The 14,394-nt window shown below is 44.3% G+C and overlaps 1 protein-coding gene across 1 annotated transcript in view; it reads right to left on the bottom strand.

The window, feature by feature from the left end:
* Positions 1-10,308, bottom strand: part of B4GALT5 (beta-1,4-galactosyltransferase 5) — a 74,803-nt gene extending 64,495 nt beyond the window's left edge. The window contains exon 1 of the mRNA XM_047770895.1: positions 10,088-10,308. Within this exon, the coding sequence (XP_047626851.1) occupies positions 10,088-10,202 (115 nt within the window). The 5' untranslated portion in view covers positions 10,203-10,308. The remainder of the gene's footprint in view (positions 1-10,087) is intronic.
* Between the last annotated feature and the right edge of the window lie 4,086 nt (positions 10,309-14,394).

Genomic DNA, 14,394 nt, shown 5'->3' with positions numbered 1-14,394 from the left:
CTTATATGCCAACATTCATAGCAGCACTATTTATAACCGCCAAAAGGTGGAAGCAAATCAGGTGTTTATCAACAGATGAAAAAACAAAATGTGGCATATACATGTGGTGGAATATTATTCATCTAGAAGAACACAGTTCTGACACATGCTATGACATGGATGAACCTTGAAAACATCACACTAAGTGCAATAAGCCAGACACAAAAGGACACCTATTGCATGATTCCACTTATATGAGGTACCTGGAGCAGCCAAACCCACAGAAAAGAAAGTAGACTAGATGCCGGTGTGGGGGATGGGTGAGGGCGGAGGAGGGATGTACTGCTTAATGGGAAGACAGTTTCTGTTTGGGGCAATGGACATTTTTGGGAATAGTGTGATGGTTGCATACCATTGTGAATGTAATTAATGCTAACTGCACACTTGAAATTACCAAAATACATGGCAAACTTTGTTATAAATATTTTACCATAAAGAAATAGCAAGGAGAAGTTCCCTCATGGCTCAGTGGGTTAAGGATCTGGCATTGTCACTGCTGTGGCTCTGGTTATAGCTGTGGCATGGGTTTGATCCCTAGCCCTAGGACTTCTGCATGGTATGGGCATGGCCAAAAAAAAGAAAGACAAGTTAGTTGGGCAAAATGATTTCAAATTCACTTCAAAATCACAATTAACAGAAGAATCCCTCCCCTGAGATTAAATGCAATCCAACAATGAAGAGGCTAGCTTGACCAGACCACAGTTTCTTCATGCATTTCATTAAATATTGAAGGGCCTATAGTATGATAGGCACTATCCTAGGCACAAGGCCATTACAACCCAGAAAACTTCCCTATCATTACTCTATAGATTTTAAGGATGTGGATAAAATGAGTTCCTCTCTAAAAGTTAAAGATTAAATGGTTTTATTAAAAATATACAGATTCAGGAGTTCTCTTTGTAGCTCAGCAGTAATGAACCTGACTAGTATTCACATGAGAATGCAGGTTAGATCCCTGGCTGCCTCACTCAGTGGGTTAAGGATCCAGCGTTGCCATGAGCTGCAGTGTAGGTGGCAAACACGGCTCGGATCAAGCATTGTTGTGGCTGTGGTGTAGGCCGGCAACTACAGCTCTGATTCGCCTGGGAACCTCCATATGCCATGGGTGCGTCCCTAAAAAGACAAAAAATAAATAAAATATACAGATTCATAAATAAGTATATCAAGAATCCTAAAGTTGGTCTACTATCATCTCGGGTCCACCTGGTTTAACTTCCCTAAGTTAGCAATTCATTCGTTTTTCTGAAATGGAATAAAGGATTTTTTTTTTTTTTTTAACTACACAAACATGACCACGACACAGAATTTAGGACTAAACTATTTTCTGACTTTCACAAGTCAACAGTCTCCAAATTAGAAGATATATCACAATCATGAGAATAATTTAGGCTTAGTGCCTAAAAGGAGAACTCCTCAAAATGGGGGTAATTAGCAGTTTTAGGAGGAAACAAGTACTTCTGTTTTTCCATCTTTCCACATGTATGGTTGTGCAACACATGAGAATTAAGCAAAAGGTATGAATCACACTTTTAAGACAACCTGGAAGGTGAAAAAAAGTTCCCTCTTTACTGATATTTAAATGTTCTACAGCTCTTTAATAAAAATAATACCCAGCTGTGCTCACTAACATACCTCAGATTAAAGTTGTAAAACACAATACCTAGCTTTCCTCCAATCTCCACTTTCCTGTACCTGATACTTCATAACATCTTTCATCACCGTAATTAGACCACGGATCGCCTCAGAGAACTGTTCATAATTGATGACAGTAACTAAGGGACCTCAGAAACAATGACCAGCTTCCCTTCTAGTCACCGCAAAGTACGTGGATATCTCTGTAACCTGGGAAGGAGGCAGACAATACTTAGAGTCTAATAATTACTCACTCAAACAAACAAAAGAGGTAGGGGAGGGAATTTGAGAGGAGACAGCACTTTAAATTATTCAATATGATGCCCATGCTTGGGAAAACCCTGGATTCATGGAATCAGCATCAATGTCCTTCGGTATAAGCCACAATACTAACAAGAATTACTGGGTCAAAATGTAATATTCATTTTCATTCAACATCCAATTACCTAGAGGATTGAAGATGGGGCAGGAGCTAATGAATCCAGGGCTCTATTTCATGCTTAAAAGCAAAAGTGTGAAGCTAAAGGAAAAGACTGATTTAGCAGATTAAAACTTAAAAGGATTACCCAGGGAACAGAAGGGGCGGAAAGAAAGAAAGAAAGAAAAAAAAAGTTTTAACATCCCAAAGACATTCCCATAAAATCTCTTCTCTCTTAGTTTTTTTCCTTCGACCAAGACAACACCACAAATCTCTTTTTTCTTTTTTTTTCCTTTCTTTGTCAAATGATTTGAAAGATAGACTTCAGTGCCGACATTCTTCTCTTATTTTTAGGGCCGATGTCTTCAAAGAAGCATTGCCCAGTCTGAACTTCTCCACTCACCCTACAGAGGGAAGGTCTGACGGTTACACACCAACATTTCACCACAGAATCCCTGGCTCAGTATTTCACTAAAGGTAGGAAACTAAGCTAATGGGAGATGTGAGTATTGTGAAGTGGGATGCCTTTAACTTGACAGAAATCATGATTCCTTCTTCTACTTCAGCTTAACTTTGGCTCTGAAGGGGACCTTGAAATCTCCTCAGTTTACAGATGAGAAAACTGAAGTTAAGGTTTCCATCTAGTTACTGGTAAAGTCCGACTGGAGGCCAGTCCTCCTCCCAGTGTGGTCCTAGCGTTAGGCCAGGAGGCCATCTCTCTCCATGGTGAGAAATAATCATTATAAACATATGGAGCTTTGTGTCAAGCTCTGTGCCAAGCCCTCTAATAACATGCTTGTTTTACTCAGTTCTCACAAGAACCCTGAGGAAGACGGTATCCCCTACTAGGCAGATAAGAAAACTGAAAGTAGTCTGCCCACTCCATCAAACCCAGGTCTGGCCGATTTCTAAGCTAATGGTTTTTCTTTTATTTAAATAATGTTTATTTTTTTCCACTATAGCTGGTTTACAGTTTTCTGTCAATTTTCTACTATACAGCAAGGTGACCCAGTCATGCACACACATATACATTCTTTTTCTCACATTCTCCTCCATCATGCCCCATCCTAAGGGACTAGATATAATTCCCAGTGCTCTAAGCTCATGTTCATTCCTATCCTACCGTTCTCACCATGGCCTGTAGGGTCCCATACAGCCTGACCATAGGACCTGTACGACCTTTCTAAACTCACTTCTTATCACTTACATCTAGTCAAGCTTCACTCAACCTTATTTCTGCCTCAGGGCCTTTACATACGCTCAACACCCCCCAATACCACCCCAACCCCCAGACCTGCGAGTGATCTATTTATTCTACGCCTTCAAGTCAAACATCGCCTCTTTAACAAAGCTTTCCCTAACCACTCAATCTAAAATAGACCCTCAGTCACTCCTACCACCACCTGAAACCATCGTGTATATTTGCTACCTCTTGATTAGAATAAAAGTGTCACAAAGGGCAAAAACCTTCCACAAGATAGAATGGAAGCATCAGAATGGCAGAACTGTTCTGCCTTTTTCGTTCTAGAGTGGCTGATACCCAAGAGTATCTGACAAGAGGAGGCACTCAAAAAAACTAGTTGTCTTGGAGTTCCCATCATGGCGCAGTGGAAACGAATCCGACTAGGAATCATGAGTTGGAGGTTTGATCCCTGGCCTCGCTCTGTGGGCTAAGGATCCAGCACTGCCGTGAGCTGTGGTGTAGGCCACAGACGCAGCTCAGACACGGCGTTCACTGTCGTGGCTGTGGTGTAGGCCAGCAGCTGTAGCTCTGATGCGGCCCCTAGCCTGGGAACCTCCATATGCCTCAGGTATGGCCCTAAAAAGCAAAAAACAAAACAAAAAACTGGTTGTCTATATCTCCATCTCATTAAGGACTAATATCAATTCAGCAATTAATTGTGGCAAGTGTGGCCCTAAAAATAATAAATAAATAAAATTCAGCAATCGATTATATACTGTCATCTATTTTTTTCACTTATTTCTTGTGATTAATCTTGTCTCTTCAACCATTTGGTATGTGCCACAGGGATATCTTATAATTCTCAACTTTGGGCAAGTTAATGACTCAGTCTGGGCTTATACAATCACCTATAAAATGAAAGAGGCAGTCAAAAGTCTGGAATTCAAGTATGTCCCATAGCTGTGGGTAACATGACAGGAAGTCACTCAAATACTGGATTATTATTGACCCACAGATCTTAAACTCCTTTAATTATCTCACGACTTTCTAAAAAATACATGCAACATGCCATGGAGGCAATACCATTATTTAGCTAGTATTAGGAACTAAAGAGTAACTGCCCTTTCACTATTAGTACATACAGGCCTGCCTCTTCTCACAATAAGTCCATTAACTCCTTTTAAGCCAACACCCAATCTGTCTGCTTCTGATTAACCTTTATCTTGACAATACTGACCACCAGTTTTCTCTATTTCTTAGGCCCCTGCTGCGTCACATTGCCTACTTCTTGCCTGCTTAAGTTCTGTTCACTTTATATAGTTATACAGCCCAACATTTATCATTCATGATCTAAAAAGTTGCAAAATCAGGGAAGTAGGCAAGTCAGTAGCACTTTGGCCTCTACAGTGTTGGAACTTCTATGCTCCTGAAGACCTATGAAAAATCATAGCAACACAAGACCCTACTTCCTGGCCATGTCATACGCTGCTCCCACTGGCCTGTCAAGGTGGGGGCTGGGGGGCAGAATTTCAGGGTTCCAGCAGAATCATCTACCCTCTAGAGTATCAATGCCCTAGAACAGTAACTGATAACTGTCTGAATGGTACTTTCAGAGATTGTCCAGGACTAGCACATTTTCACTGTTCAAGAGACTTCAACTCTAAACCCAAGACTTTGTTTCCAATTAGGAAAATTCTGCAGAAAGGCCATAAAACACCACCAAAAGCCTGGTCAAAAGTGGTGCTGTTCAGTTTTATAATTTAACCTCTTCTCCAAATACGGTTTCCTTCTAAGAAGACAGACACAATGCAATATTCAAAGAAAACACTGTGAGTGAGTGATTACAGGCCGGCACACATGGGTACAAGGGGTTCCTTTAACGGGATGAGGTTTTTTAATTTTCTAAAATAAAAAAAAAAAAACCCACATTCACAATATGTATTTGATTCCAGAAAAGCTCAGGAACGAAGTGCCCTGAAGCATTTAGAGGACATTTTCATGTGTGGAACAACAACAACAAAAAGGCTACTTTCATATTATACTTAACAAGGGGAGAATGTGAAAATTTCCTGAAGTTATTAGAAAAAATTGCATTTGATTATAAAAAACTTGCATCTTCTGAAAAATCTGAAGTCCAAAGTTTCATAGAATATGAATGAAATTTCTATACATAAAAATTTCTCACTGAAAGTTTGGTGAAGATGCAGTTGTTGTTTTTTTCAAACAGCTTTCTTTGTTTTTTGGCCAACTCTAAGATCAGAGAATCAAGTGACTTGCTCAAGGTCATCTGGTCAAATCAGGTGGAATCAGAATTACTGATTCCTGCCTTAAAAAGGCCAGCCGTAAATGAAATTTTCCTGTAACTAAGCAGGCCAAAAGGAAGAAAATCATTTCCCATTTCCTTTCCTCAATAAGCAAAGGACAAAAGAAAAATTACTTTAAATAGTGGAACTTTAATAAAATTTCATCAGTGAAAAGACTACTGCTTCTAACAATGCACAAGCATCTCTCTCAAAAGCAGTAACAATTTGCAAAGGACAGTAACCTCTTTGCAACCTGCCCATGTGACAGCACCATAAACGTAAGATTTCTTGAATCAGCCCTTCAAGTGTACATCTGTAAACAGTTCATTTCTCTTATCTTCTAAAAGACCTGGTCAGACTGGAATATGGAGGTACTCCAAGCTCTTAGATTTTTTAAAGTTAAAGGATCATAAATAAGTTCAAAGTTTTCTTCAGAACCCTGAAAGGAATAGGGATATTTCAACAGTGCAGTGATTAAATAAACAAGAATTATTCAGGCTGTGGGGGAGAGGGGGCCACAGAGAAGAGGCATGTAAGCATTTGTTTTAATCACCACATCCCCTTCTCCCCTTTTTCATATCGCCCACCTCCCTCACACTTTCTGCCCCATCCTTTTCTTTTGTCTTTTTAGAGCCCTACCTGTGGCATATGGAAGTACCCAGGCTAGGGGATCTAAATCGGAGCTGTTGCTGCCGGCCTATGGCACAGCCACAGCAACTTGGGATCCGAGCTGCATCTGCGACCTACACTACAGCTCATGGTAATGCCAGATCCTTAACCCACTGAGTGAGGCCAGGGATCAAACCCACAACCTCATGGTTCCTAGTTGGATTTGTTTCTGCTGCGCCACAACGGGAACTCCGTTCCCCATCCTTTGCATTTCTACTTTTAAAACTACTGATATAAAACACTACTTTTGATTTAATAACAAAAACATAATGGCCAATGAAGCCATATTTTAAAATTACTCAACTGAATTGGCATATGAAAGTACCTAAGAGTACTCTGTCTTTGTTAACATATTGAGTAATACTCCTCAAGCCCAATTTTCTAGGTTAGATTGTACCGCTAGCCCATTTCAGAGGACCCTCAAGTCAAGGAAAATTTCCCTTTGCTCTTAGACTATGGGTCACTAATATGAAGAGCGAGCATTAGAACTCAAAAACACTAACAACAGGCTAAAATTGTGGCTGGCCTATATGAGCATCTTTAAAACACAACTAACATGATTGTTCTCATACCTCAAATGCAAGTCTACCTATTTCTGAATATAGTTGTAACACTCTCTGAGATTTGATAATTTCTCTTTAGCCCTGGAGCACAACGTGGTCACAGGGTATACACAGCAAATCAAAAAGCAGCGCTGGAAAAAATTAAACCTGGAAGGAAATACAAGCCTGACATTTTCCATTATGCCAGAAAACAGAATTGTCATTATTTGGAAATGTACTAGGTTGGTCTACAATAAACTGCTGATATACAACTGTTTTTGACCTGCAAAAATGGAAACTTCATGTGGTTCAACCCAGTATTATTTTCTAAGCTCATTTTAATAATTGTCTCAAAGTCTTTGCATCCCAGGCATAGAAAACCTATTTCTCTAGACTGCTTTAACCTTTTCAAACGGTTTGCCACCCTCTGTCCAAAGCTAATCATTAAAAAAACTAATTTCATTAACAGGAAAGCCAAGATAAATAAAACCACCAAACGACTCAATGTACCCTGTACCCGTGCCTGCAAGAACCCTAAAACCACTCCACATCCATTCCACTGCTCTCCTTTCCAACTAAGAGAATCTGAATCCTAATTAGATCTACCCTTTAGAAGACTTATATTTAAGGAGAGATGAGTGAATATTTAAGTGGCTTGCATCTTTTTCAGTTATCGGTGATATAAGAATCTAAGTGTGGTAGAAGCCCATTGCTTTACACCAGGGTTCCACTGACCTAAAAATCTACCGTTGAGGAATTTTAATTAAGTTGATAAGCTGCATTTCTTTTTTAGAATCTGGCTTCTAATCTTTCTAATCAAGAGGGTGATTACCATCCCAGTGGGATATACTTTTCCATTTAGATATAGCTGATTTATGCACCCATACCAGAAAAAAAAAAAACTGTCACTTTCACAAAAGGAGTTAAGGCTCCAAGACTGCCTCTAGGTTCAAATCCATCATCTCACACCCATTTTTACTAGAATCTAATATCCAATATATTGAAGAACCTTTTCTCAATTAATTCCACTAATTACTCACCTGTTCTTATTCTGCCAAAATTCCTATCTCCTCATCCTGATCCAACAGGCCACAAACAGTGCCTTCCCAGGGGGATCCTTTTCCTAAGACACTTCAAAAACTGTTAGGGCAATCTGATGTTACCTGTGCTATCTTCCTAGATCTAGTTTACAGCACATATTATCAATATTAACCATCAAATGAAATATGCACTTAAAAAAAAGTCAGGATAGGAGTTCCCACCGTGGCTCATCAGAAACAAATCTGACTAGTATCCATGAGGACACAAGTTCAATCCCTGACCCCGCTCCGTGAGTTAAGGATCCTGCATTGCCATGAGCTGTGGTGTAGGTCGAAGATGCAGCTCAGATCTGGCATTGCTATGGCTGTGGCATAGGCCAGCAGTTGGACTCAGCCTGAGAAGTTCCATATGCCACAGGTGCAGCCCTATAAAGACAAAAAAAAAAAAAAAAGTCAGGAGAGAATCTCCTGCTCTCTCTGGAAATTTCTCTATTCAGCTAGTTCAGTGTTGACAGGTCAACAGAGAATGAAACTAATTATTACTGCAATCCTAAAGGGAGTTTCCCCAGAGTTAAACGACCCTTTCCTAACATCCAAATAATCCTGACTTTTTATAGCAGAATTTACTCTCCTTGGCCCACTCCCGACAGCATCTTCTGATCACTTTTCACTCTAAACTGAGGTTCTCTCTAGGGCCTCATGGTGATGCAAAGTCAGGTAAATACATACCTTAAACCTTCCATCTACTTCCTTGTTTCTCCAAAGCTATATATAATAACTGCTGGTTTTTTGTTTTTTTTTTTAAACTCTCTAAGCATCAGGTATGGTGACAAGTGCTTTAAAAGGGAATTTATCTATTTCCGCCCTTAAAACCCTATGAGGTTAGGAATGAGTACCCCCATTTTACAGAAAAGAAAAGCTGAGGCTTAGTAACTTGCTCAAGGTCACGGAGGGCAGGGATTAGAATCCAGGTCTGACCTCAATGTCCTCTGACCTTAACCCTCATGCTGTCATTTCCTTCCAACCTTTTTATGTCCTAAATGTCTGCTCTGTGATCTGAGTCTATGCTTGGGCAGGATTCAGTTTCTCCAAGGCTGCCTTTCTTTTAAAGGACATGGCTTTGAGGAGAATTAAGTACCCATTCCACCTTTTCTCCATGCTCCTCCTTGCCACCAGCACCATTTCCCCAAAGCCCTAGTCTTATCTCTTCCTCTGGGGCCAATTCAAATGCCACCCTCTCCCTGTACCCTGCCCGAGACCTGGCACCAAAGAATACTTAAAGGCCACCTTCTACCTTCAAGACTAGGAGAGAGCATAAGCGAAAAAAAGGGAAAAGAGGAAAAACCCAGACAGCACCCCTTCCCCAAGTCTGCAATCAGGAAGAACCTGGCTGAGGACCTGAGCGGGGGAGGGGGGAGCAGTGAGGATTCAGGAACGATAGAGGTGAGGGAGATGACAAGGGTGTGCCCTTGGGGGTAGGCGGGGCGAGGGGAGGTAGACGGAGAGGAGTAGTGGGGCACTCAGGGGTTAGCAGACTGAAGGGGGGGACCTCCTCTGGGGGGGAGTAGGGTGGGGAATGCCACCCTACAAGGAAAGCGATCTGTCCATCAGGAGGAGGAGGACCTGGAGGTGGATGTAACAAGCGAAAGTGGAGGGAAAAAAGGGTAGGGAAGGAGAGCAGGAAACGGGAGAGTCACCAGGGAGGAGGGAGGGGAAGGATGGATGGGAACGGGGAAGGTGGGACGCCTCGAGACCCGGGCACAGGGGCTCCGCGAGGAGCGGCAGGCGGGCCGCGGAGGTTCGGGGTCCGCGGAATGCCGGGAACCCGGGCTGAAGGAGACCCCGGGGAGGGGGAGCGGCAGTTCACGAGCCGAAGAGCGGAAAGTGAGGGTTCTAGGAGGCCAAAGCGAGAATGAGGGCGTCCTGGCACGACGAGGGTGTGTGTGAAGACACAGTCGGGTTGGCGCCCGGATGGGGTTAAAGGAGGGCAGGAGGTGGGTGGGAGGATGTTGTGGGGAGGAGGGTTCCAGAGCCCGTCGGGGGCAGAGAGCGGGAATGTTCTGGGGTCCCCCGAGGTCCAGGCGTGGGGTCTCCCAAGGGTCGGGCGGGGGTCCCGGTAATCTTCTGAGGGCCAGGCTTGAGGTCGCCTTCCAGCTGGGGGTCTTCCGAGAGCTGGGGTCCCCTCGGGGCGGGGCGGGGGTTTCCAGGGTCCCATCGAGGCCAGAGCGACACCCCCCCGGGGTCCCAGGCCCCCTTCCTACCTATGCCGGGAGCCACATAGACGAAGTAGAGCAGCGAGGACGAGAGCGAAAAGAAGAAGAGAGCGGCGAGCAGCGAGCGGCGCGGCAGCCGCAGCAGCCCCCGGCGGACGCGCATGCTGCAGCCGGGCGGCCGCTCAAGGGCCGGGCCGGGCCTGCTCCCGCCGCTCCCCGTCCGCCGCCTCCTGGGCCGCCGCCGCCGCCTCCTGGGCCTCGGCCACCACCTCCCGGGCCTCGCCGGCCGCCGCTCTCCGCCGCCTCGCCGCTCCTCGCCGCCGGCCGCCGCGGGCCCGGCCACATGAAGCGGGCGGGGGCCTGAGCGGCCCCGAGCGAGCGCAGCGGCGGGGGCGGGGCAGGGCGGGCCTCGGGGGCGGGGAAGGGGCGGGGCCAGTGCCGCAGGGCACCGTCGCAAAAGATCAGCGCGCGCGCTCACCGCCCGACCCCCTCTTTGGCCCCGGCGGCGGCGCGGTGGCCCGCCGGGAACGTCGCCAAAAGGCGACAGCCCCTCTCCTGGCGCGGCCACCGCCCTGGCTTTCGGGGAGCGTCGCTCAAGTGCCTGTCGGCTCCGCGCTTGGGCGCCCCCAACCTGGGAGCCAAGGGATCGTCTGCAATGCCTGACGCGGCTGGTCACCCACTGCGACAGAAAAGCAGGGATTATAGGAATATGGGCTCGGGTATACACCTTCGTTCATTCATTCATTCATTCATTCAAGTCAGCATCTATTGAAAGCAGACATATGCCAGACACCATTATTGCCGCTGGGGATGCTTAGAGACAAAACAGACAAAGTCCTTGTCTTCTTGAACTTAACACTCAAATGGGAGGAGAAAAAGAAACAAATCAATTCATAATACTATGTTCTGATAAGTGATGAACACAATAAAACAGGGGAATATGTTGGAGGAATAATGTGGTCAGGGAAGGCCTCACTGATGGGTGACAGGAGAAGAAACGTAAAAGGGTGAACAGCACATGCAAAGCCTCTGAGGTTAAAAAGACTGATCTGATCCCAGGTAGACTCAAAGCAAGCATAGATAAAATCCAGTAGGGCAGGGAGAATGGCAGGGATGAGGCTGTAGATATGGGCAGATTCCACATACCAAAGAATCACAAGGAGCAGTGTTGATAAGTTATTAATGTGAAGACCTGCCCTTAAGATACACTGGGCTTTACTTACCACATTAATCACCCCAACAACCCTAAGATGTGCTCTCTTATTCCTATTGTACAAATGAGGAAACTGAGGCTCTGTGATGGAGAAGCAATTCACCTAATCCTTGCAGTAACAGCTTAAGTAAAAAAATGACCTGGAAGTTCCCACTGTGGCTCAGCAGTAATGAGCCCGACTAATATCCACGAGGATGTGGGTTCAATCCCTGGCCTTGCTCAGTGGGTTAAGGATCTGACATTGCCATGAGCTGTGGTGTAGGTCACAGACTCAGCTCGGATCTGCCATTGCTGTGGCTGTGGTGTAGGCTGGCACTGCTGCTCTGATTCGACTTCTATCCAGAGAACTTCCATATGCCGTGGGTACAGCCCTAAAAAGCAAAAAAACAAACAAACAAAAAACCCTATCTTGGAGTTTCTGCTGCGGCGAAACGGGGTTGGCAGCATCTCTGGAGCCCTGGGATGCAGGTTTGATCCCCCAGCTGGCACAGGCAGAGCGGGTTAAGGATCCAGCATTGCCACAGCTGCAGCATAGGTTGCAACTGTGGCTCAGATCTGAACCCACGCCCGGCAACTCCATAAGCCAAGCAGTGGCCAAAAAAGAAAAAGAAGAAAAGAATGTACCTGTCTCCCAAAGTACTCTTGACCACCAGGTTGTAAGTGCCTTGACTATTCCTCTAGCTCCTAATTCCCATCCTGAAGACAAACTGGTATCCTACTCCAGAGGACAGTGTGGGACCACATCCAAAATAATGCTTTAGGATCAGTTCCAAGCCAGAAGACCTCTGAAGGCAGTTAGCAATAACTGAAGACTCATGGTGAGGGGCAGCAGAAGCTGCTCCACCTTCAAGAGGCTGCCAGCTGACTTGGGGGAGGCAAGTGTCCCCTTGGAATGCCCAAACAGGAGAAGAAAGGACTTTGCAGGGATTCTGTGAGGGCCAATTATAATTCTGCTTTGTATTCCTAAAGTGATTTATACTTTTTAACAGTGTCTTTCTTGACTCTTTAAATGAGGGCTCTGGAGCCACTGTCCTAGTTTCTTGACCCCTATCTCTTCCATTCTTTGCTGAGTGACCTTAAGCAAGTTACTTAACCTCTCTGTTTCTCAGTAAAATGGCAGATATTATTAGCAACAACTTCATCAGGTTGTTGTGAGGATGGGAGTAATACATGCATACAGGCTCTCAGCTGACCAGTTCCGCTGAGAAATGGGATGGGAGAAAACAGGCTTAAACAACAGAAAAGCAAACAATTTCGACTAGGACAGATGTGAGTTCAAGTCTTAGATCAGTCTCAACTGGCTGTGTGACCTCGGGCAAGTCACTTAATTCTCTGAGCTTCTATTCATTACTTGTGAAATGGGCCCAATGTTACCTGCCCCACAGGGATATGATACAGAGTAAGTGAGATAGCAGAGGTGAGGCCCTAGACCAGAAATCTCAAACTAGCTGGAGTAATGTGACTTGCAACTACTTTAATTTGGACAATACAAAGCACCCCCCAACCTGTCTTTAAAAAACATCTTCAGGGAGTTCCCATTGCGGCACAGCAGAAACTAATCTGATTAGTCCATGAAGATGTGGGTTCAATCCCTGGCCTCACTCAGTGAGAGGGTCAGGGATCTGGTGTCGCCGTGAGCGGTGGCGTAGGTCACAGACTCAGCTTGGATCTGGCGTTGCTGTGGCTGTAGTGTAGGCCAGCAGCTGTAGTTCCGAATTACCATATGCTGTGGGCACAGCCCTAAAAAAAATAAAATAAAAAATATTTTCAAACATAACAGAAAAGTCCAGAGACTAGTATAAGCAGCACCTGTACACTCTCCACCTGGATTGTTATTATTCCAGATTTAAAAAATTTTTTAATTTCTTATACAAATTTTTTCTTTTCATGGCCACACCTGCAGTATATGGAAGTTCCCAGACTAGGGGTCAAAGCAGAGATACAGCTGCCGGCCTACACCACAGCCACAGCAGCAGGGGATCTGAGCTGCATCGGAGGCCTACACCGCACCTTGTAGCAACACAAGATCCTTAACCCACGAGGCGAGGCCAGTGATCGAACTCACATCGAACTCACATCCTCACAGACATAGTGTCAGGTTCTTAAAACCTGCTGAGCCACAACAGGAACTCCTCTAACACGTTTTTAAAGGTTACTTTCCATTTACAGCTATTACAAAATATTGGCTACATTTCCCATGTGCACAAAATATCCTTGAACCTATCTTGCATTGAACAGTTCGTACTTCCCACTCCCCCACCTCTGTATGGCCCCTCCCCCAACCTTTCCAGCTTTTTCTATCTATATGCATGTATACAGTTTTTTCCTGAGTTATTTAAGTTAGTTGCTGCCTTATGGGTACTTCATGCCTCATACTTCCTCAGAAATCCTAAGACAAAGTACATTCTCCTACATAACCACAATAATATTATCACGCCAAAGAAAATGAACAATCATATCATAACAACCTATAATATTCAGTCCATTCCCAAATTTACCCTTTGGTTTAAACAATGCCTTTTATAGCTTTTTTTTTTTAGCAATATCAAACAATATTACATACCACATTGGGAATTACTTCCACAGTATTTGTTTAGCTACAATAATCCCTCTATCTTTTTTTTTTTATTGTCCTTCCCCCAACATTTTACTTAAAACACTTTTTTTCCCTCCGAATTTTAGGGCCACACTCATGGCATAAGGAAGTTCCCAGACTAGGGGTCGAATCAGAGTTACACCACAGCCACAGCAATGCCAGATTCGAGCCCTGTCTGTGACCTACATGACAGCTCACAGCAATGCTGGATCCCCAACCTGCTGAGCAAGGCCAGGATCGAACCCACATCCTCATGGATCCTAGTCAGGTTTGTTACCACTGAGCCATGACGGGAACTCCTTAAAACACTTTTAAGCCTGTTGGGAAGCTGAAAGAATGGTACAAAGAATAACCATATTCCACCATGTGCTGTTTGGTTTAACTGAACTGGTGCTAGGTCAACTGGATTTCCTTATGAGAAAAAAAAGAAAAGATTCATCACTCCTACCTCACACTATCCACAAAATCAATTTGAGATGGATTGTAAGTCTAAATATGAATGATAAAACAAAAAAACTTTTAGATGAAAACATAGAGGAATATCTT

This window comes from Phacochoerus africanus, chromosome 3 (genome assembly GCF_016906955.1).
Source record: "Phacochoerus africanus isolate WHEZ1 chromosome 3, ROS_Pafr_v1, whole genome shotgun sequence".
Lineage (NCBI taxonomy): Eukaryota > Metazoa > Chordata > Mammalia > Artiodactyla > Suidae > Phacochoerus > Phacochoerus africanus.
The sequence above is the reverse complement of the archived record's forward strand: the minus strand, read 5'-3'. Positions and strand labels throughout refer to the sequence as shown.